At 36.6% G+C, this 25,501-nt stretch overlaps 3 protein-coding genes and 1 pseudogene across 3 annotated transcripts; 3 read left to right on the top strand and 1 right to left on the bottom strand.

The window, feature by feature from the left end:
• Positions 1–339: 339 nt before the first annotated feature.
• Positions 340–3,512, bottom strand: LOC118435587 (cytochrome P450 4c3-like). The gene is made up of 4 exons (XM_035851874.1): positions 3,483–3,512; positions 965–1,196; positions 774–911; positions 340–503 (listed from the first exon to the last, which is right to left on the bottom strand). The coding sequence occupies exons 1-4, from the start codon at positions 3,510–3,512 to the stop codon at positions 340–342; spliced, it is 564 nt and encodes a 187-aa protein (XP_035707767.1).
• LOC118435553 (anionic trypsin-2-like) lies at positions 2,525–5,017 on the top strand. The gene is made up of 5 exons (XM_035851757.1): positions 2,525–3,573; positions 3,642–3,936; positions 4,493–4,603; positions 4,666–4,851; positions 4,925–5,017. Exons 1-4 carry the CDS (start codon positions 3,525–3,527, stop codon positions 4,739–4,741), a joined length of 531 nt encoding a protein of 176 aa, XP_035707650.1. The 5' UTR covers positions 2,525–3,524; the 3' UTR covers positions 4,742–4,851; positions 4,925–5,017.
• A 4,552-nt stretch (positions 5,018–9,569) lies between these two features.
• Positions 9,570–12,226, top strand: LOC118435822. Its single transcript, XM_035852264.1, has 6 exons — positions 9,570–10,032; positions 10,094–10,213; positions 10,287–10,385; positions 10,463–10,659; positions 10,749–10,908; positions 11,006–12,226. Exons 1-6 carry the CDS (start codon positions 9,819–9,821, stop codon positions 11,233–11,235), a joined length of 1,020 nt encoding a protein of 339 aa, XP_035708157.1. The 5' UTR covers positions 9,570–9,818; the 3' UTR covers positions 11,236–12,226.
• LOC110849903 lies at positions 12,000–16,398 on the top strand (annotated as a pseudogene).
• Positions 16,399–25,501: the final 9,103 nt, after the last annotated feature.

Here is a 25,501-nt window from a genome sequence, read left to right as displayed (position 1 = left end):
GTAGTAAAAAGTAAATAATTTGCCGCAGGAACCAAGTTCATGGGGCATTTTGAAAAGCAGTTCAAGGTTAAATTGGTAAACTGCTTATTCCTTAGCGAGCGACTTTGTTCGGACTTCATTTATGGATGCATCAGATGCATGCATGTGCGAAATTAAATATCTGCAAGTCCCATTAAAAAATTAATCCATTAACCACTTACGAAAATTCGATATTAATCATTTGGGTAACATTGCTAATTTAATTCCACGATAGCTTGACATTTAGTACTTTTGTTATTTTTCACCTGCGTAAAATAATTATTGGATACATAATTATCTATTCCAGCTAGAAAAACTAATTTAAATTATGGGACTCTCCGTTTCAAGTGAATCGTTAAACAGTCCTTGAATTTTGAAAAGGGCATGTAGACGACTTTCATCTGTCTCCATCTTGGTGAATATTTCATATTTGTACAGTATTTTCGCCACGGTAAATTTCATCTCGGGCATGACGTATTTTTCACCTAAAATGTATTTCAAGAAAACTGGTTACGAATTTTCATAGGAGGACAATCTTGGCAAGTTTTCATTTCCAAAAAATTTGCAACATTCATGAAGTATAACTTAAGAAAATTGGTCGGTTTAACAATATTATTAAGCTATATCTTAGCTATTTTGGGCTGCAAAAAATTCAAAGCGCAAGAAACTACTTCCGGCGCTATGGTTAATACTGCGCGTCGCTAGATGTCGCATATTTCTTGCATGTCTTCCTTTGCAATTTATTTACAACTCACCGATACAAATTCGTTCCCACGCGCTGAATGGGAGGTACGAACAGCGATGCCGATTAAGCACATTTTCTGGAAGGAATCTCTCCGGAATGAATTGTTCCGGTTTCGGGAATACTTTCGGATCATGGTGAAGAGTTAGGACTGGAATGAAAACGTTGGTATACATATTTCGGAATTACGAGGCCATTTCCGACATCCATTTCCTCCATGACTTTCCAGGGCGGCAACAGGGGGAATAAGTCGCATCGTTTCCTTCAATACCATCGTAATGCAGGTCAGCTTGGAGACGTCTTCGGACCGCATGGGCGTGTCGTAGTCGTCTCCGATGACGCGTCGAGCCTCTTCATACGCGTTTTTTTGAACGGTGGGATTTTGTGCGAGCAATATGAACGTTTCGCACAGGACGGAATCCGTGGAATCGACGGCCTGAAAAATTATTGTAATTGTGATCTCGTCATTTTTGTGACGCAAGTAATTATAATGGAATAGTGGCTGTTAAGATTAAAGAAATGTGAAAAAATATGTGTGTTAAGGTGGGTCTTTTTAAAGTAACCTTAGTTTTTTTTTTAATTTCTGGCAAGAATTTGAGTCATAAATTAAGGCTGTAAGTGGCAAGAGGAGAAGAAGTTTTAAATATTGAGCGTACTCACGATAATATCCTATTTCGCATCGCAACTCATTCAGCAAACTTGTGAAGATACAGATAAAAGGAAAATTTTCGTGAGGAGATTCGCCAAATATGACTTTGCAAAACTCACACATCTCTTAACTCTACTAAAAACACCTAGCTTGACGTTGTTTCCTTGCATTTGTGGAATTTCTCTTAATTCTTATGGCTACGAATCTCGCCAAGTTTGCGCACACAAGTGAATACACCTACCAAATTATGTATGTCGGTGCATAATGCGTTGTCTTATTAATACAAAGTGGGGAATTGTGATGACTAAATTTTACATAAAATCAGTAATTATGCAACTTGGGAATTTATAAATAATCGGAAAGTTGAAGTCGTTATGAAACCTGCAGCATACATATGTACATACATAGTGTATATAAAGTTTCTGAGCACCTGAAAAAATCGTCCCACCTGCTGAAAGAAATTGCTAGAACTTTTTTGTTGTTGTGGTCCTGGTATTAATTTTTTCTGAAAATGTCCCTAATACGTTTATCTTCATTTGTGGGAAACATTATAAAAATAACCCCAGGTTTGGATGGAGGAGAATGCGTTTCATAAATTGCTCGAAAATTTTGGTTTCCCGGACATATCTTCAAGTTGTGGAGGAACCATAAGTCATCTAGAGACGCAATTCATCTTGGATGACCCACAATATCCTCGGCCACAACTTTGAATATGATTTTGAACATAATGTACCGAAAATCTGCAAATTGGGCAATAAAGCGTAGAGGTCGTAAATCTCACAGATTGATTTTAAAGATTTTGGCATGAAATCTGTCGTTCCATTATCTAGCATCATGTAAAAACCAGTGATTCGGGTAACATATCTACCATGCGTCCTAAAACAACGCATTTTCGCACATAAACATTCAACATTGACTAACTTTTGGTGACTTTTTCGAGAAAAACGGCTGTTTGACTTCTGGTGAAAAGAATCGACATATTTTGTGTACACATAAGATCGAAATGTGTGGGCATCCTGTGGCGAATTCTTACTATACGAGGTACCGAATCGTGAAGAGAAACGAGGTTCCCAAGAAGAAGCTTCCAAAAAAATGACTACTATAAACGGTTTGTATTTGGCTCCGCTATCGAGGAGCGACAGAATTGGACGTCCCGTTTGCTGGTCACAACCTCGGCGGCCGGTTTTACCGTGACCTCATCCAGCCTATGCACTTCAATACTATGGAGACTAAGCTACTTTTTCCAAATTCGACAACAATTTAATTTCAACTAGGTATAGCACCAGCCAACATTTCAAATGGTACCGCTTGCGTATTCCATAGACAGTGGTTTATCATCTTGGGAAGTGGGTGTGGCTGTTTAGCAGCCCGGATACAAACCGAAATCAAAGTTCATGGTAGCACCTGAAAAATAAAATGTTCGGCGAACCAGTTCCACGCGATTATACTTCTCTGACATGACATTTTCCTAACACTCAGAAAATTAGTTCCCAAATTGTTTTGTAAAATTTGTCAGAAAATTTCAGGACAAGATTTCACAAAATGCTAAGATCGTCTGAAGGACACATTAAATACCTGGGCATCACATACTATAAAGGACTTTTTAAAGAAAAATTGTATCAGGTTACAAGTAGTATGGTTAGAAACTGTACTTTGACTGCTCAGGAATTAAATATACACTATGTACATAAATGCCTACGCAGAAGTAATTGTAGTTGGGGGATGGAAACTCGACTGGTGTAAAAATGATGGATGACTCTGACAAGATAATCTTTCACTATTGGGTAAAGCCTTATCCAGCGATATCGATATACGCGGCTGGGCTTATCAATCTCACGCATATATATTTACATACTAGTGAACTGTGCAATTGTCTGTGATATGTTTACTCAACACCCTTAATGCTGAAATAGGGGTTTTCATAAACCACGGGAAATTCATGTCGCTTATCGGAACAACTTCCCAGCCTTTTCAAAGTTAGGCGGAATTACCTTACTAAACGTGACAATAGTTATCATAATATGTGTCCATAGAGTATAAAATTGGAACATTTTCCATCATAACTTATCAAACCCACACAGCAATTCCAGCTCGAATCGTCATCTCAATTTCATCATGAAATCGGCAACAATCATCTTCCTCGGCGTCGTCGCCTTGGCTTCAGGTTGGCACTTTTGGCTAAAATCATATTTTTTAGAAATTATTTTAAAGTTTCCAAAAATTTTATTTCAGCCATGCCCAAATTGGACACCGCCCTTTTCCAAGCGGCCGACCCACGCTTGATCGTAGGGGGCGTGGAAGCCAAGAAAAACGAATTTCCCTTCATGATCGACGTTCGAATTGGTGGGCGTCATGGTTGCGGGGGGTCGATCGTGTCCCCCGATTGGGTCGTTACTGCGGCTCACTGCACCGGATACGACGCCAGCAGTTACACCCTTGTCGCAGGGGATCACAACCTGACCCTCAACGAGGGGACGGAACAAAGCCGTAGTGTCGCTGCTATCGTGAGACATCCAGGATTTGACAGGTACATGTTAATTAACGTGGCATTGTATGCGGGGTTTGAGTTTGAATTGATGTGTCTCATCTTTCCCTTCCTCCATGTATTCAAGTGGCGATTTTGAAACATGTTCATCGCCGTTCGTTTTTTACGATATGAAGATTTTAATGCACCTAAAAATCGCTAATTTTTAGGCTTACAAAGTTAGGACATAAAAATTTTGATTTTTTTTCTTCAACCAGAAGATAAATATAAAATAGATGAAAAATAAACAACAAAAATTAAATATTACCTCATTAAAGAAAAAAATCAAAATTTTTATCTCCTAACTTTGTAGGCCTAAAAATTACCGATTTTTAGGTGCATTAAAATCTTCATATTGTAAAAAAAGAACGGAGATGAACATGTTTCAAAATCGCCATTTGAATACATGGAAGAAGGGAAAGTTGAGACACAACAATTCAAACTCAAAACCCGCATCATGCTATTCCGCCTTAATTCTATGCAACCCTTAGTCCTACAAATTGTGCATATTTACTACCTGTTCAATCACCTAAGTACGCACTAATTTTGCCATATTTAGACCCACTATTATTAACAACGATATCGCCCTGATGCGAGTCGACCGTCCCTTCGAATTCAACGAGTTTGTCGGTCCAGCTGTCATCCCGCAGCTTAACTTCGCCCCCAACAAGTAATTAAGAAATATTAAAAAAAACTTCGGAAATATTAAAAACTGATTTTGTGCTTGTCCAGAGTTGGCCACGGTGGCGGGATGGGGCGCGCTGTCTTACCCGGGCGGTGCCCTCCCCGATGTCCTCATGAAGGTTGAAGTTCCCTACGTGGAGGACGAGCCCTGTCGAATTGCCAACATTGACGTTGGTGTCGTCACAGAGAGCATGGTCTGCTACGGGATTGTGGGAAAGGATTCTTGCAAAGCTGGTGAGTCAATTATGATATAAATTTCTGAGAAAACCAAATTATGTAAATCGTGTCCACATTTTGTATTTATCAGATTCCGGCGGTCCATTGATGTGCGGATCGGACAATGCGCTCTGTGGGATCGTTTCCTGGGGCAAGGATTGTGCCCTGGACGGGTACCCCGGAGTGTAAGGAGAAAAATAATTTTATAAATTTTGTAGCAGTTTGAAGAATTTTGAAAACTTTCTTTAGTTACACGGAAACATCCTACTATACTGAATGGATCAGGTCAACCATTGCTGCTTAAGATGAGTGTCATGCATAAGTATTCATGGAAGAAACGACTTTATGGAAATATCTACACATTTATGTTCGCATCTATTTATTTAAAAAAATTTAAAAATGTAATATATACCTTTAAATGAATATCGTTGATTAAAATTTTGCCCATTTATTTCTGAAATTTGAAATTTGAAAATATTTGTCGAATTTGTATGTACATAAAAGCATGGTGAGTTCATTAAAACTTCAATTGGATTTTCAACGTCATGTTCACCTTGGAGACATTTTATTTAATTTTAACATTTATAATTTTGAAAGGACGGAAATGCTCAACCCTTTCAACCTCGGCTAATTAATCCAAGATAAATTTATTTGCACAATTACATATGTAAATACATATGTATGCACTTAACAAATACGACGAAACGAAGCCCAACTTAAATGAGACATTGTGGTTATCAATAAATAACAACGAAAGGTTGTAAAGTAACAAAGAACAGTAGTATTGAAAATTCAAAAAAAGTAGGCCTATGAAAAATTATGACACTAACGTGGCGTGTATACATATGTTTGTACATCTGTATTATGTGAATCTGTATTACTAGTTGTGTGTAGTTTTCTGACGTATTACATAATTCGGTGAAATGGAATTTACATTTTCTTGTAATAAAATTATTTTCGTGCAAGAAATACTTACGAAAGAACCTGTTACTTTAAATGTTTAATATGAACATATTTTTGTAGATATATTAGTTCAATAAGAACATGCATACATATTTGGTTTAGCTTATTCCGAGTTGAATCCCATCTTGGTGAATTTTTTTCGTTAAGGGAAAATTAGAGAGTTACTTTGCGTGTGGCAAATCGAGGTATGATTTTGTGGTACTAAAATCTCCGCGTATTTATACTCGTCCAATATTTGAAAACCAATTAAGTTTTCATATCAGGTATAAATTTTGTTGACAGGTTTTAATTTTTGCAACTTGTTATTGGCGAAGAATTATTGTTGTTGTTCTGGAATATTTATGCGATGCTTGAATTCTGAAAAAATCGAGACGATATCAAAGCTGCCTTTGTTTAATTGCATGCAATCCGTCTATCCAGTTTTCAGACGAAGCATGGTTATCAATTTGTTTGATGATAATGCATTTGCAAACACTGCGACACGAGAAGGAGGCGGGACTTGGCTTATCGCACAACTGCGTACGTACATATTAACTTATTGCATTGCGAACGATCTGTATGAGTATTTGTTGGGAACAAAGGTTAGTGTCGTAAGTAAGTAAGCAGAAATCGCTGCAATCAGGAAAGTGTCAATTTAAGTCGATTTGTTTTTCTGACAAATCCTTGTTAATATTGCAAACAATTAATTTGCGAAAACAACAATTCTTACGAAAAACACGGATGTGACCGTGACGCCACGAGCGACGAGTTGTATAAAAAGGGAGTGGAATCATTCAGTCAGTATACAAATTTCCTTTGCCATAGCAAGCTAAATAACTTGAAAAATCTCCGAATATTTCCGCCATGTCTTCCTCCAAGCTTAACTTTGTCGCCTTTGTCGTTGTCCTGCTCAACGTAATCAAACCTTCTTTTGCAGCCGCTGCGGATTTACCAAATTCTGTTGGAGTAGTCGTAAGTTTATTCTGAAATATTTTCAGCCAAAATTTTTTTTTCATGGACACTTTATAAATTTTTTTTCTGTAGGGTGTGCCACAAGTCATTTTGGGAAAAGATGAGACGCGTTGCCTCGGTTATGGAGCGATGTGTCAATCTGACGGAAGTTGGGGGAACTGTTGTTCCGGATACTGCTACCAGTGGGAGGGGTACAGCCATGGGCTCTGCTCATAATACTCTGTTATCATAATTACGAATCCCTAAAATAAACTTTGAATGTAATCGATAACTTACGTTAACTTTTGTATTAAAGAATGACAAAACAACCTTTTAATTTAAATACTGTAAAATACAAGAAGTTAAAGCTCGAAATTTCTAATGTCTAGGTGTCCTACTTGTCCGGTGTCAGTAAAGAGGTTTGGCGTCCACCAATTTATGTGGGTCCCGGGTAACGCGTACCTCCATCTATCATTTGAATTCATTTGCATGAACACATCAAGCACTCATGTATGTAACTAACTGTAAGCCTCCTTATATTTTTTAATCCTGGCGAAAATTTAAAATGTAGTGCCGTTTGAAAGCATGATTTGCTGAAAAATTCATGCCTATCAAAAATTATTGATTTGCTTGTTTTATCTCTGACCAAATTTAAACTTCGACTTAAACTTTTCTATTGATTTAAACTTCGCTTAAACTAAATTACGTTCAGAGTACCCCAAGTAACATGGTGTAAGTTTAATACACCAATGTTTGCCTCGCTGATGAAAAATTTTAAACAACTTTGACCTCAAATATCTCGAAATGGCGCAGTTGATATGATCTACATAGTTTTAAAAGCAAAAAATATACTGGATGCGCTGCTCTGATTTTTGATTTTGAAATTGACAATGAATTTGTTACCCCTCGCTCCTTTTTGTCTGTTGCAACAAGCTCATAACACGCGGTGCTATGGTAGGTTAGCACATTTTCCAGACCAGGATGGCAAAATGTACATACATATTCTTTTACTCATCAATAGATGAGTCATCATATTACAAATATTAATACATAAGCTAGGGCTCTGCTACCTAAACTCTGGAAAGTAACCAGTAGGTCATGGAATATAGTAAACAATGTAAGGTACTTAATTAGTCCAGTATAATACATGGTACCTCACAGAGAAAATTCCGAAGTATGAAATTCTTGTATATATGGCACAATCTGTGAATACTGGAACTGGATTAATTAGAACGTTTCTTCTCAAGCTGTGAATGAATTTGTAAAAAATCTTGCACCGTTATACGTCGCCAACTTTTCTGATCATGAACGGAATGGGATATTTTCTAAAAACAAACAAATATGTTGGCTGGAAGATATTAGTCAATTTCGCAGTATTTTGATCATCTACTAAGGCTGGAGGTCTTCAAGTCTATGTTCCCCAATTTTGACCTAATTAGCCTCAATCGATCTCAAATTTAATCAATAGGAAATTTTAAAACGATGACATTTACCAGTGGTTAAGTTTGTCAGAGATATGTATCTGTATCCACGGAGGATAAAACGCAGTAACTTAATTTGGAAAGTATAAACTTGGGTAACTTCGGGCTTCATTTTTTTCTCCTTCGGATACAATGTGTCCGCCAAACGTGAGCATTTACAAATGTTGTCCTTTGCCAATTTGGTATTAATTAAATTTGGGATCGATTTTACACTAGTTTCATCTATGTATGTCTGAGAGCATATGCTGTAGAACTTCATTGCCGTGCCGGTATTTCTAGATTGGATCATAAATATGCATGTACATATTTATCAACATAGATAAATTTATTAACTTTGACTTTTACAAGAAACCCTTACCTAACAATGTGAAGATAATTTAGTGCCATAAAACTTACAAAGTATTTAAGACTTATATAGGTTGATAGATAATCCATTTCAGATAAATGAAAATACTAACTTATGCTTTCGCTGGAATTCCTTACTTTGGATTATGTACTTACATACTACCTTAATATTGACATTGACTTTCGTAAAGAATATAAATTACCCCGAATTGTCTTATAAAATTGTCAGTGTATCTAAACACACAGCAAAGATAACACAAAGTTTCTTCCAATCATTAAAATTAATACAATAAAACTGTGAAATGTCTGTCCTGGAAATATTAGCAGCTTCTATCATTCAAGTGGGAAAAATCCCTGACCACGTGGCTATCATTCTTGACGGGTGAAATAATTGACATTAATTTAAATTTACTTATATGCTATTGGAGTAAGAGTTTTTAGGTTGGAAAATCGATCAACGATTTTTCCGGGAAATTTTTAGCATAGTCGAAAAAAATCTCGGGACACTTTGGTGTCACGTTATGCCAATGGGTGTAATGGGATAAAAATAACTGGATGATGTCGTTGGCTAATCTAAAAATGTTAGGCTAGTCTAAATACTTATTGACAAGTATTTACATACAGTGGAAGAAATCCCACCTAGATACATACATAGCTTTTGTATAGCAAGAAAATGTTTGTAAAGCTAATCGATTTTATTTATGTAAAAATCGACGTTACGCCAGAAGCCATGGGTGGTCTGTGGCAGATGGACACAAGATTGGGTAAGTATGGATTACTTAATACAAAGACATACCCGAGCTGACAGAGGTGAGGATTTCGTAATGATGCACGCAACGATTTGCTAATTAAGAATCGACACCAAAATTTAAATGTTTATTTGGTAGCGTGTGCATACCAAATATTTAACGTTTAGATGTAAATGACGATATAATATTGGTCAGGTATTGACATTTCATTAGAGATAAACATCGTTCACACTCAGTACCATTTTGGTAGCTTGTTTTGGCTTCTTAATCAACGCTGAAATTTCGTTGCTCGAAACTTGCAGATTTAGTAACACAATATTGGCGTTGATAAATAATTCCTTGACAAGCACCTTGTGGGTACGGAAAAATCAATGCCGGATCGGTGCTCATTATCTTCACCACATCAACACTATCTCAGCATTGACTGTATGTGAGACGCCACCGCCACTTTTTGCTTTCATATTTTGTCTGTGCATCACATAAAATCAAATTGTCATTGGGATACATTTATTTCGTCATGTCTAACAAAATTTTAAAGCAATTTTGTGTCGTCGAGTTTATTGCTGACCAGACTATTGAGGTTGTTCCAAAAACTTGGCTTTCAGAAGACAACAAAAAGTGTACATTTCCATCAAACAGACCTAGAGGTTTTAAAAAAATTCAAGAAGACCCTGACTCAGGACCGGACCCTTTATGGAAGAGTTGGGAGATCGTAGTCAAGACAAGCTCTGGTAAGACTTATTCATAAATACTTTTGTAATACACAATAATTATGTAATTATTTTTTTGCAGATAGTTTTGATCGTGCTAATACTAAAGCCAAGAAGCATTTAAAGCCAAGTTATGTTGATAGCAGCGACATTGAAATTGGTGCTGGATCTTCACAATCCACGGGACAAGTGAATGTTGAAGGTATTTATATGAATTCTTTTTAGTCTTTTGCAAATTAAAAGAAATATTTAAGCAATTATTTCAATTATATTAGGAATCGAAGAAATAAATGCCACGAACCAAGCAATTGAACCAATTCCTATCACAATTAATTATGATGAGCGCCTCTCCACTTTAATTGAGGAATTTCGGGGTATCTAATAATTTCTATTTTATACGCAAGTCATGGTATAAGTTGATATTGCAATTAATTTCAGCTTTTAAATTCAGCGTTTCAGGTGACTTCTCTCCAAAATCAACTGATTTTACAAGAAGACATCAAGGACCTGAAAACGATTATATTGCGGTCTCTCAGTACTTCTTCACAATTACGGTCAAGTAATATCGTTTGGCCAATTAAGAACCAGGAGCAATTACAGGAAGTGAACGAGATCCTTTCTGCCGACAACGCTGTATTTAATCTTGAGGTGGTTTTTAATAAATTTACTTTATTATGCAATTTTATGCACCAGTGATGATGTCCTAATTGCTTATCATATGTACATATATTTTAAAGGTTGCATTCTTCTCGCGACTAGGAGGGGATTCGGTGACGCTTGCCGTCAACAATACATTAAAGGCAGTCATCAAACATGAGTTTGCACTAATTTTGAGGTTCACAGATTCCTCTAACAAAGCGGCATTTGGTGGAACTCTGTGCTGTAAATTAGTTAAAGGTAAAATTCGAATTCCTTATTACTATGTAAATGTCTCGAGAAATATAAAAGCGAGATATCAAAATTAATTTGTTCATTTATTTGGTGTAATTTACAGATTCCGTTCGCCAGTTCTACTACAAGGATGGGAATGTTCTCTCCGAAAAAATAAAGCTGGATTTAGTTGAAAGCCGATTGGATTCATTCATTGCTAAGTGGCTTCGGGACTCAGTTAACAGGGGAGAGGAAGGGAAACAAAAGCGTACGAAGGCGAAAAATGCAGGCACCGAGGTCAACCAAGCACGGACGGGTGCAGAGGCGGCTGAGTCAAATGCTGAATCAGATTAGAACCGTACGTGCAACTACAAATTTGCCACAATCTTCAAACATTTTCGAAACAACCCCATTTGTAAGAAATAATAGTCTTAGTTGTGTTGAACCTTATCAAAATGAAAATATTGTAAATTCATCTCAAATTGAATACAGTCGTACTAGTAGTGATGATGATGAAAGTAATTATGAATTACACAATGATACTTGTATGATTTCCAACCTTAACCACGTATCGTCTCTTAGAAACTGGGCAGTAAACCACAATGTTACTCACGCTGCCTTAAAAGATTTATTAGAAATATGTCGCAAATGGTTACCTACTTATGGCTTCCCAATTGATCCGAGAACATTATTACAAACTCAGCGAGAGGTTCGGTTACAAGATGTCGAAGGAGGCCAATTTTATCACTTTGGTTTAGAGAAAGGGTTAGCAAGAATCTTAAATTATAAACAATTTGGACAAAAATGTAGTAAGGAAGTGGAAGTTAGCCTTGGAATAGATGGCATACCTGTTAGTAAAAGTTCAAATTTGCAATTTTGGCCAATTCTGTGTAAATTAAATGGACATGTTTGGGATGGTCATATTTTTATAGTTAGCTTATTTTGTGGGTATAAAAAACCTCAATCAATTGATGATTTTCTTGGCCCCTTGGTAAATGAAATCGAAATTCTGGACAAAAAAGGAATTCAGGTTAATGATAAAAATATTAAATTTGTCTTAAAAGCAATTATAGCAGATGCGCCTGCACGTGCATTTTTAAAACAAATTAAGAGTCACAATGGATACTATTCTTGTGAAAGATGCTATTGCAAGGGAGAATTTTCGGGTAGGGTTATTTACCCTGTTGGACAAAGTTACCCTTTTCATACCGAGGAAACTTTTAAAAATAAAATACATATACACCATCATGAGGTAAATACGATCTCTCCATTTGTCAAGGTTGGGATTAAAATGATTAGTCAAATCCCACTTGATTATATGCATTTATGTTGTCTCGGGGTAATGAAGAAGCTTTTAATTTTATGGTGTGAAGGTCAAATTCCTCACAGATTGTCACAAAAACAAATTCGGATTATTTCCGATAGACTAATACTGTTCCGCAATCGAATTCCGTCTCACTTTTCGCGTAAACCTAGACCTTTATCAGAGGTCAAGCACTGGAAAGCTACCGAATTTAGAAATTTTTTACTTTATTTAGGACCAATGTGTCTAAAAGACGTGCTTACCACTGAAAAATATCACCATTTTTTATTGCTTCACACATCAATTTATATTTTAGCCTCAGATTTTACCAAAAATCGCGAGTTAATAGATATGGCAAGCAGCCTGGCTAACGAATTTGTGGAGAAAATTCCCCAATTATATTACAAAGAATTTGTAGTTTTTAATGTACATTCCTTAACTCATTTAGCTGACGATGTACAACTTCATGGGGCCCTTGACAATTTTAGTGCATTTCCATTCGAAAATTTTATGCAAATAATAAAGCGTATGCTACGTTCCAAAAATGCACCGTTAGCTCAAGTGGTTCGACGGCTATCAGAAATAGATTCAGTCCCCCCTAAATTTTCTGCCCAAAAAGTAAATTCCTCTCTAACCCCATCTGCAAAACTTGGAAATAATTGTTTTATCACGCAAGATGGAAAAATTTGTGTCGTTGAGAAACATGCCAATGAGTATATGTGTCGATTTTTTTCCAACGAAACACAACCAAAATCTTATCCTATTTATTGCAAACAATTAGGGATAGGGTACGCACACAAACTGGGAATTTTACAAAAATTAGACCCCACAATTCTTTCAAGGAAGTGTATTCTTCTTCCTTGTAAAAAGAAATATTTTTTCGTTTCATTGTGTAATTCATATGAAATCAATCATACTTAGTTATGTTTATTGCAAATATATATTATAATTATGTACATATAAAATATGAATCGATTCTTGTTCGACATTCATTATAATAAATAATTTTGATTTTTGGATACGAGATTTGTAATACTTTACACATTATCATTATTTCAATGCCGAAATTTCGTTAAGTACTGTGCAACAAATAACCGGCATTTAGACAATGCTGTTAACAAGGTATTGATTAGGCAACTAAATTTCGTTGAACGAAGATCGAACCTCGTTCATTCGTTACAGGTCATCAACGCCCGATCAATACATGATCCTGTCCCATTTCGTTGCTGTTTCGGCACTAACAATGCGATGGTGTGAAGTGTAACCCTCCGATTTGGCTTAAATTTTAAAATTAGGTGGTCCAAGTCAATACAACTAACGTTTCTTCAGGCAGTTTGTGCGATGGTGAGAGTTACTCAAAATATTTGAGGTCAAAGTTCAAAAAACGGGCGACTTTTTTCAGGCGGAGTGAGAAAACTCCACTTCCAGTCTCTTCCCTTCGCTTTGATTTTCACTCCGAAAAATAATTCATTTCAACAATTTTAAATTTAATTTTTTTTGTAGAAAAATATTAATTATTCATTGTACATGTGACCATATGATTATTTTCATAAAAGTCCACAAAACAATACGATAAACTGCACCAGCTGAATTTGATGAATGTGGGATTGCCACAATTCAGGTCGCAACTAATATTTTTTTCTCTAAAACAAACGTCGTTTACATTTTTAAACTCGGGCTTTTCGTCATCACCCCATAATCCGCTCGAGTACCAACAATATCGAATCATTGGAACAAACACAGGAGCACTTAAAATACAAATTAATTGGAATAACCAACGCGTTCGAAATGGAAAGCAAGTTACGTTTTTCCATGTTTATTTGCCGTTGGCGAATTTATAAATTAACTTTATGTAAATTTGTACTAGAAATAAGTAAAAATCGCACTTATTTAATTATGAATTAAATTATGTAGAATGCGTATTAATTGCTTTTTAAGCTGTAGTTAATAATTTTTATTTTTTATTATTTTGCATCAAAGCCTGTGCTTGTGCATGAAGGCGTATGCGTGAGCGAGACACCTGCAAATCAAAGCGAGGGGAAGAGACTGGAAGTGGAGTTTTCTCACTCCGCCTGAAAAAAGTCGGCCGTTTTTTGAACTTTGACCTCAAATATTTTGAGTAACTCTCACCATCGCACAAACTGCCTGAAGAAACGTTAGTTGTATTGGCTTGGACCACCTAATTTTAAAATTTAAGCCAAATCGGAGGGTTACACTTCACACCATCGCATTGTAAGAGGTGCAGGTACCCAATCAACGCCTATCTGGCAGCTCGGGTACATAATTCAGGTTATGGAAGCCTCAAGTTTTTAAGAATACTAAAGATTACAAACTAAGTAGCTCATTCTAAAACTAGGTAGTTGCACACTTACAAATATTTTAGGATCGCCCAACTCTCTAATTTGCAACAGTGGCAGCGAACACTTCACATCAAAGAGATAACCGTGTACCTCTTCTCGATCGAAAATTTTAAACGGTCCCACGAAGAAGTGGATAACTTGATGCGACTTATTTTCCTAATGTGTACCGACTTCATGCAACAAGCGTACGTTGCAGGATTTATTTTTGTTCCGCATTTGTGAAAATATTTCCGAAATCTGTTCTAGAGATGCCGGAAATAATACGGACACTTGCATCCAAGTCATTGAAAATTGGGAAGATCTCCTTTCAGAGAAACTCAAACATCGCATCGCTCGCCTGATAGTCAAGACGAGACATTTCAAACCGTATCGATTCAATATTGCTTTGGCGTATACAGGTAAGTTCGATGTTTGCATATAGTATAAACGTGGTACCTCTTTTAATTGTTGAAATGTTCTCAAATATTTTGACAAGATTTCAAACTGCACTCTTAGAGACCTCGTATTAAAGTTATATCAAGCGGTGTTCATATACCTATGACTATACCAAAGTGGCATTGATTAGTGAGACCGTGTAGTACTACATATGGAGCTCGGTATTAAAGTTTTGCCATATCAGCAGCAAACCTGTATAATTTTTAATGCCAACCTGTAACTACTTCAATACCGAGAAATCAATGTATGCGTGACTGTACCAGATTTCGAAGTGTATTAAAGGACTTTAAACTTTGGAAAAGTTTATCATGTTCACCAACTGTGACTATGGGATTTATATCTTACTAAATATTTTACCTTATGACCAAAATCTTTGATAACAATTCAACCATTAAATTTGCCACAAAAATCCTTACGCGTCAAAATCTGAATTTAGGGCGTCAGGCAATTTTACGGAGTCTAAATGCCTTCCCGGTCACCAAGGATTGCCTCAATCTTCGTCCCTCCGAATGCAATGAATGCTTTATCACGCAGGCCCTACATCTCGTCGACATGAGCCCGGTCGACATACTCATTCGACCTGGAGGCAATTTCCGATTCTCAGACTTTATGATGTGGGAAACAAGCCAGGCTTATATTCACTTCATACCGGAAACCTGGCCCGAATTTAACTTTTGGAAACTTGTCCACGCAATATTATTGTACCAAGTGCACAGGAAAAGTGCCGAAAAAGTGGTGAGTGTATGCATAACTTTTCAAATTAATATGCGCTGTGATAAAATTCATTTTAAAATTTTCAATAATTAATTTTACCAGGATACTCCCGATGCGGAGATTGGACATAATCAGCGTAAAATTCTGGATGAAACTCGAAACCTTAGATGGGCCAGAATTGAACACCTCGCTAAAAACGATATTTGTTACGACGATGGAAACTTAGATTTCAATCCTCGTTCCAGATTTGTTCAAGCGTTTGAGAAGATCCTCCAATTTTAAAAGCATTATTTCATAGTTTATTACACCACATAAGCATTTGTGAGGGACAAAGGTCGTGTAAGCAGAAATCCTTGTAATCAGGCTTGTGTCAATTCGATTTTCTGATACATAAATCGTTGTAAATATTAAAAGCAATTAAGTTACTTATGAAAACATCCATTCTGCCGAACGCTAATTTTCGAACGGCGATTGAATCTATCCGATCAAGATTCTAACTCGTTATTTTAGAAAACTTGTCTCAGGTAAAAGTTAGACACAGTCTAACAAGAATTTATTTGACCACACACAGTGAATCGGTACCACTAAAGTCTCACCATTTCTAATTATCAAAAACGGTATCGAGTTTTTACACATATTTATGCGTCACAGATATGTCTGGCCAATCAATTACTTTACAAGTATCATTCTAAATATATGTGTAAATATGTATGTGAATACATAATAATTTGACACTGATATCACAATGAAAAAAAATTTGCAGCAAATGCATTTTTTTATCTATACTGCTGGTTGTGTGATTTCAATGTTTACATAATTGCGGCTTTTAATAGAAATATATCTTTAAGCTTTATTATTTATGTATCTTATATTTTGTTTCACTTATCAATTGACTGGACAAAAATTCTTCTTATGCAACTAAAAATTAGCGGCAATGGCCGTAAGGAAGGTGAGCTTCCTGGACACAATAATTACTGCAACAGTTCCCCCAACCACCGTCCGCCCTACACGGCTGCCCGGATGGAATGCAAGCCTGAAATTAATAAATAGTTACAAAAAATATACATTTAAGATAAAATAATAAATATTTCTAAAATTTGTACCTGTGCAACGCAAAGTAAGGCGAAAATAACGATGAGAACCGTGACCGCCTTCGCTACGGAGTTTGAGTAAAATCCCATCTTGCTAATGTATTTTTTAGTAAGTTTGGAGAAACTTAAAAGATATTAAGTTGCTTTGTGTGTGGCAAATGTAAGTATGATTTTGTGTTACCAAAAGCTCCACGTATTTATACTCGTCCAGTATTTGAAAGTCAATTAAGTTTTCGTATCAAGTATACATTTTGTTGACAGGTTTTAATTTTTGGAACTTGTTATTGGCGAAGAACTGTTGTTGTTGTTCTGGAATATGCGATGCTTGAATTCTGAAAAAATCGAGACGATATCAAAACGGTCTTTGTTTAATTGCATGCAATCTGTCTGTCCAGTTTTCAGACGAAACATGATTATCAATGTTTGATGATAATGCATTTGCAAACACTGCGACACGAGACGGAGGCTGGACTTGGCTTATCTATGCACAACTGCGTGTGTATTAGTTTATTGCATTGCAGAAGGATCTGTACGGAGTATTTGTTGGGAACAAAGGTTGGTGTAAGTAAGCAAAAATCGCTGCAATCAGGAAGGTGTCAATTTAAGTCGATTTGTTTTTCTGACAAATCCTTGCTAAATTAACAAACAATTAATTTATGAGAACAACAATTCTCGCGAAAACACGGATATGACCGTGACGCCACGAGCCAGGATTTATATAAAAAGGGAGTGGAAGCATTCAGTCAGTATACAAATTGAATTTGACATAGCCAGCAAAATTGAGTAACAAAAACACAAAAACTTGAAAATCCTCCGAAATTTCCATTTACCATGTCTTCCTCCAAACTTAACCTCTTCGCCGCTGCCGTCCTTGTCATTGTCCTGCTTAACGTTGTCAAACCGTCTTTTGCGGCCGCCGCGGATTTGCCAGATTCTGTCGGAGTGGTGGTAAGCGTTTTTTCTCTACTAAATTTTTTACTTTGTTTTCGTAAGGAAAAAATTAAACGATTTTTTTTGTGTAGGGTGCTCCACAAGTTATTTTGGGAAAAGGTGAGACGCGTTGCCTCGGTTATGGAGCGATGTGTCAATCTGACGGAAGTTGGGGAATTTGCTGCTCGAATTACTGCTATCAGTGGGAGGGGTACAGCCATGGTCTCTGCTCTTAATAAATACTCTGCTTGTACTATTCCCGACAAGAACCAAATCATGATTTCACGCCGTTCCCACGCGGGAAATGACCAAAGAAAATACGCTACAAATGAAAATTCGTCCAGCGCAAATTCGACTGGGGTGTCCCGCGTGGGGTGCCCACGTCTTCCCCATTCCGATCCCACTTAGTACTCGTGTATATTTTATGCAACAACTGCGCAGTTTTCGCGAGGGACACCCCCTCTTTTCCCACTCTGTTCCCACACACTACTTCATGCATAATAAGTTGTACAAAGTTTCAAATTGCAAACAAAAATTTATTTCAAATCCATTTGCACCATTGGAATACAAATACAAACATTAGGATTATCAATACTAAACGGTAATACAACGTATTTGGAAATAATATTGTTAACGTTTATAGTTTTTAATCCTCTAAAATTACTTAAATTAATTTCATATATAGCTAGACTTGAACTAACAATGGGATAATATTTCACCAATTTTTTGGAAATCAAAGTCCTGCAACTAACTAAGTTTTGTGATAAAATTTGAATAACTTGAATTATTTCTCCTGTAGAAAGTAAAAAATAGCAATCACGTCGATAAGACGATACTATAATATTATCTTTAGTGTATATTTTTACTATCATTTTCTTGGTCATAAATTTAGAGTTAACGCATTCTGACCTGATTCCCAAGCAATTCTCTTTTTCGTGTGCGCGTTTAGCAACCTGCTCAATTTCATACCCGTTTCCACGAATCATCCTTTTCATTTGCCCTAAAAAATTTTCAAATGGAAATGCGCTGACATTATCTAGATTTCCGTAATAAATACTATCATCTGCCACATGGAGTAAGGAGTGAACATTATAGCTCATAAATGTGCTGCCATACAAATCATTGCTTTTGTCAACAAACTTTCTTAACATTAATTTAGCTATGCTATTAAATTCCACAATATGAGCTTTACTAGACAATAGTATAAATGTTGCAGAATGTAGCAAAAGAAAGTGTTTGTAGAGATTAGCAGGTAAATTACCTTTCAAAGCTACAGGACCTACATACAACAGAAACTGACGGAATTCTGTAGCTTTGAAACGGTGTAAATCCTTAAATGATCGGGGTTTACGGGCAAACTCGGAAGGAACCAATTTAGAAATATTTACTAAGTAAGAAGAAATGTTATTAAAGATTCTACTTTGAAGTCGAGTAACAAGAGGACCAGATTCCCAAGTGTACAATAATTTACGCATCACTCCTAGACAAATTAGATGCATATAATCAAGCACTATGTTAGACACTAAACCTATGTTTACAGACAAAAGCGGCGAATCCCCAACGTGATGATCAGGATCACATTTTGACCGAAATCCTATATCATTCCGTAACGGGGAGTTGGAATTTACAAAAACCAGTCTGTTTTGGTAGTAATCTCCTTCTTCTTCACAACGCTCGCACCCATGATATCCCGTGTGCCCCTTAATTACTTTGATCATACTACGGGCTGGAGCGTCAGCAATCACGCAACTAATTCGAAGAAAATAAGTAACACTATCTACCGTAAATCCATCATTTTGTAAAATTTTAACTTCTTCTAAAAATTGTTTAAAAAATTCCTGTACGTCAGACGGTTTACTTTCCCCACTATAAAGTGCAACCATTTTAGGCTCTTTACATTTTGACTGGTCTAATCTAATTAGTATTGGCCACATTTGGCGGCTACTACTTTTAACAATTGGAATACCGTCAGTTGAAGTACTTATTGTAAGGAGTTTTTTAGTAATAGTATTAAAATTATTAGCCCAGTTAACTACCAAAGGAATTTGGGACTCTGCCAGCCCATTAGATATTTCATTCTTAAGAAAATCTAAAATACCAAAATAAACAAACTTTCCATCCCCCAAAGGATTAACTAAAATACGCCTAGGAGTAGATAGAAGAGTTTTTGAGGATTTTGGGAGCTCACAATCAACATACGGGTTTAAAATTTTAAGCAAAGAGGAGGTGGCAGTATGAGTAATATTATACTGTACTGCCCACCTTGCTAACTTACTAGTCAAAATCGGCTCATCAATATCGCTAATTTGATGTCTAACATTACTATCTAAATATAAAGAGGATTTCTGGCATTCTTAACTATTTACATTAAGATCGGAAGAACTAGAGACATGTTCTTCATTAATAGATTCGTCTGTGGTAGATTCACTTCGAATTTCCATCTGCGACAGAAGTTTCTGAACCTCCTGCCGTATCACTCTTCTTTTTCTTTGATACATTGCGAGAGCGAATCCGAGCGCCTGGTCCTTTCTTGTCGCGAGTGTCCCTAAAATAATTTTGAATAACTCGCTCGATCTTCACAATTTCAGTATTGTATGCAGCCTCGCATTGCCTTGTTGCAGCTAAGAAATAAATAAAAAATATTAGTGTATTTTCTAGCATACATACTAAACAAATACAAATGAAAAGCTTGATTAAATGATTCATCATATACCAACAACTTTATCGTGTAGTTCCAACGCAGAAAAAGAGCGTTTATTCAATGTTCCACCTCCCGTATAATTGAACTGTCGTCCTAAAGTTGAATCAAATAGTTCTGATAAAATTCGGCGGGTGACCTTGGCTGATGTTTCCCCACCCCATTGAGAGAGAAATTCAATCTGAAATTTAAGTGTTAAAAATTGAAAATTTTTATCTTGAAATATAATACGCGACAGCATAATAAATAAATATTAAGTAGTATTTATTCGCACCAAATCTAATGAGTTTTTCTCGTCGGCCAAAATCCATAATTCCAACTCATCAATTTCACGTTGTTCACGGAATGGTAAACTGAACGGAATTTCGACAACTTTCTTTGACGGATTTACTACCTTCGAGCGACGTAGAAGTTCTGCGACATTAGTCTTCAGCTCAGTCAGCAATCGTAGCACCAGCTCCTCAAAAGTTTCTGTAAAACAGTTATTTTACCGTAATTCAAATATTGTATCAAAAATAACTGTTAACTTTTACAATTTATTGTGACCATCACCTTTTGGTCTAGGACGCACATCAGAAAATAATACCCGTCTTGTTTTGTCCGACGTAAACTTAGAGACTGGAGTCAAGCTAGGTCTTGGGTGGATCAAGTTTTGTAATGATTCGTTCTCTAAATGGTGTGGAAGGCTGGTCGTAGTTGTTGCAATTTCTTGAGCATCTGATACATCGGAAACATCCTGTAGAGAAGTGGCCGCACCTAAGTTTTCGTCAGTCTGGGCGACATGCACTTCTACAAATACATAGAAATATAGTTATTTAATTTGAATAAATAAATTTATCGATACGAAAAAAAATAAAATTTGGTTTCTACCTGCTTGAGAAAATACATGACCATTAAATCCAACCAAATCTAATTCTTCGTCATCGTCTTCAACTGATTCGTCATCGTCCGACGATTCTGGTGGAGGTGGTCGCGATTTCTTGACCTTCTTGCTACGGGGCTGTAACGTCTTAGTAGCTGCTCTTTTAATGTTTGAAAACTCTTCAGGATCAGTTGTGTCCAACGTTTCCGCTTTTTCAGCCTCTTTTTCGAGAGATTTGGCAGCTAACAAACTATCTGTAAATAAAAATTGACACATTTTAGTTCAGTCAGTTTTACGCTTGATTGGAAGAAGACTACGAAATCAATCATGAGTCGGAAGTGAAAAATATTTTTTAAAAAACTTACCTGCTGTCTTATAAAACTTTATTGGGTGAGCTGTCCAAGATGATTCAGGTGATTTTTTTGAACTGATGGCCCTGGACACTGTTGCTGGTAGTCCTGGTGGCCAAAAGCACTTTGAACCTTTCCGGCTTAACCACGATGATGGAACAGTCGAAACTGAATTTTCCCCTAAAAATTTTACGACTGAGAACATTTCTACAATTTGTACGAATTTTTAATAAGAAAGAAGAACTTGGAGCTAAATAAATCTGACTGGTGTGTGGTGGGGAAAAAATAACGGACAAAGATGCGTGGCCACCTCTTCCCGCTAATTTTCCCCACGTCATTTCGCCCGAGTATCTACGAGTCTCACGAAAGTTGAAAGGAGCAACATCGCATGCATATTATGCGCAGATTCCTTGTGGGGCAAAATTCACAAAAACTTACCCATGCAACTTTTGTTTGGGTGACAATGAGACAAATTCGTCTTGCATTTTCTTGTAAATCCCCACGAGAATTCTGCGCGGATGCGTATTCAGAATATTTATGCGTGCAAATTATCTTTGCCCCATGCATTTTCCACACGAAAAATTCGCCCAAACCCCACATATTTTCTTTGCCCACGTCAAATCCACGCACCCACACGAAACCCATTCATTTCCCATACAAACCACACGGCATGTTCTTGTCGGGTTACCATACTTACATAATACTATACTAATACCATAATTACATAGAATCCATAAAATAAATGTAATCCACTCTTTTGATAAAACTTTATTTTAAAACTGACATAGCAAGCATTTAATTGTGTTGGGGTTAACACGCTAAAATTCGAAATGGCTGATTGCTAGGGCGGTACCATACGCTTGTTCTAAAAACGGTCTATTATTGCTTCGAAAAATTATTTAAAATTTTAAAAATACGCATAATCCATATATCTATTACCGAGGCGGTATAATTAAATAGTACGTCCGCCGGTAGCAATCATATCCATAAATTGTTTAGAGTGCAAATAATTTCAGCAACAGCGTCTGCTTTGGGGTGGTTCAGGTTCGGGTTCATCTTGAACTCGAAGACGACGAGGCTGATTAGCCAATCTCGCTTGTCGAAGTAAATATCGATTTTGTAGTATATGTCCGATCATTGCCTTAAAAATGGCTTCGACATTGTAGGAAGTTAGCGCAGAAGCCTCAAACGACATCAAGCCCAAGCTCTCTGCTAGTTCCTGTAAAAATTTAAATTTGGAAATCTTGGAGCTATTTAACTAATTCTCAACTATGAATACGTTAATACATAATATGTACACATGTCCAACAAGTGATACATACATATATAATTGTAAGTCGGTCTCTAAACTTGAAATTAAAGTCAGTCTAAAGTTAATACTTATAATGAGGAGGTTATCGCTGATATCGACCGGACTAATTTTAAATTGTTCACACCCAGAAATAAACCGTCTTAAACGCACATAAGGAAGTAGCTTCAGACTACTTCACCCCAACCACTCCCACCACATCTCAGGAACCTCAATTTCACTCTATTTCATCCATAGATTAAATTTTTGAAAAAATCTCATTTTGTCCCGACCACACCCCCTGAGTGGGAGGGGCTGTCGCACAACGGGAAAGCACAAAATTTTGCTATATTTTATGTGTATATTCAACTTTTGTGAAAATCTCATTTTGCCCCAACCACACCCCCTGGCGCCAAGGGGGTGTGGTCGGATTGCCCCCAAAATAGGATAGGATCCTCTCCCTCGGGTCATAAGTATAATGTCTGAAACCGATTTCGATTATCTCTATCCGTTCTCCCGTTATCCTGCTGACCGACAGACGGACGGACAGACGGACAAAGTCTTCGCCAGTGGGTATCCTAGAATTGGTCCGGCCTGTGGAATTTCTAAAAGTCCGGCCGGTGTGCCATAGGTCGAAATTTTACGTATGTGTGTTAGATACAAGATACTATACCTTATGTACTGAGGCACAGCATATATACCTACATATTTATGTACCTATGCATTTATTTAATGCTATGATGACAAAATTGTTATTGAGACATTATGATCCAGTAATTCTTTAACTTTAAAACTTTGTACACAAATTTAAATAGTATGTGCGGACATTTGGATATTTTTATTGTCACGGACAGGTGACAAGTTACAATGAGGAGGTGTGAGGTGGTTATCGCCGATTTTGGCTGGACAAACTTTAAATTGTTCATGTTCAGAAATGAGCGGACTCTAATTTTTGAGGTTTCCAGAATACGCATGATTTCGCCGGTTTCGGAATTTACAAGAAAATACGCAAATTCGAAATTTTTGTTTTGAAATAATTGTTTTATATACCTTTACAATTTCTAGTTGAATGCGACATGTATCTAACAAATTAACTATTATATGACAGTGTACGATTATTTTAACGAAAACAGATTTTTTTGCTAAGGTCAGGATTCATGTCTAATTGTAAGCCGTTGCCACGAAAGCTCTGAATCTGAAATTTACGCGTGTTGGCGTTTCAGCAATTTCGATATATTAATTTATATTTTGGTTTCATGACGGATTCTTAAATACACAAAATAAAAACAAATAAGATTTACTCAAGTTGAGGAAAACAAGGATGATTAGTAAAACCAAAAAGTAAAACGTGCCCAAAGTTGTTTAAAATTTGTCCTACGGGTGGCTAAATTTTGCAGAATGTTGGATAAATTTGGCTAATCTGTTGTGCGATTCTTTTTTTTTTTTTTTTTTACTTAACCCCGAGTAAATTTGACTTATGTCCATTTTGCGTGTATTATCTGGTCATGGTGCTGTCATGACCGGGTCCTGGTACGGCCGGTCCCACGGTCCGGCCTGTGGACACCTCCACACTTGTCCTTATGGACGGATACCCTCTGGTCTTCGCATTAAGTAGCTTGAAGCACTTAATAAGTGTACCCTTATTTATGCATTTTCATGGATGGCATGTTTGCGCCCGTGGGGAAATTTTAAAAAAATCAGCCAAAATCTGGTTTTTTAAAAACGCTGTAACTTTTGAAGTTTGACTCGAGTTCAAAAATTAAACCCAGTTTTTGCTCAGAATTACTTCCCTGAAATTTAAAAAAAATTAAAAAATTATCGTCTTTAGCGTTTAAAAAAATCAGAAATGGCATTAAAACATCAAATTTTAATTTTTTTTAAATGAATGTTTATAATTTCAGGGAAGTAATCCTGAACAAAAATTGGGTATACGAGGGACCATTTTTATTTAGATGGCCTGACCTTGAAGGAGGATCATTTTGCCAAACTTTTTTAGTTTGTGTGAAAGATATACCCATATGTATCTCAGACTTCATAGCTTAAAATTTCACTGTCACGGTTGACTCGAGGAGGTCGTCAGATGTGACCAAAAACCGCGACACTTGCGAAATTGGTAAAATTGAGCCCAGGTTTGGAACGTAGATTTAGACCTTCAAAACGGAAACTAGACTTCTTTTTGCATTGACTCACTGGGCAATGATCCAAACTTCAATTTTATGGCACTGATAGTAAGCCAAGAAGTAAGCAGTGGAAGCATCCACTCACATAGGAGTAATAGTGATGCTGAAATTGCTATTTTGGTAATCACTACGGTTTTTGAGACTCAGAAGGACTTCTGGTACTGGACGTTGCGGCTCTGAAAACCGCCAAACCTGGTGCGTATTCCACCACAATTTTGAATTTTTAACCCAAGCCATTCACCATTGTAGAGAAAATACGAGAACAAAAATCGCGTTGCTCACGAAAACACTGACGACGAATTTTCAATAAAAAATCCAAACTTTCGAAGGGTGCCATTTTAAGCCAAAAAATGTCAAAATTATTTCATCCCCCTTACGGTCCACACCTAGCCTCTGGTAACTCCTGTGT

Source organism: Folsomia candida, unplaced genomic scaffold (assembly GCF_002217175.1).
Source record: "Folsomia candida strain VU population unplaced genomic scaffold, ASM221717v1 Fcan01_Sc005, whole genome shotgun sequence".
NCBI classification, from domain to species: domain Eukaryota; kingdom Metazoa; phylum Arthropoda; class Collembola; order Entomobryomorpha; family Isotomidae; genus Folsomia; species Folsomia candida.
Note: the sequence above shows the minus strand (reverse complement) of the source record. Positions and strands in the feature narration are given on the sequence as shown.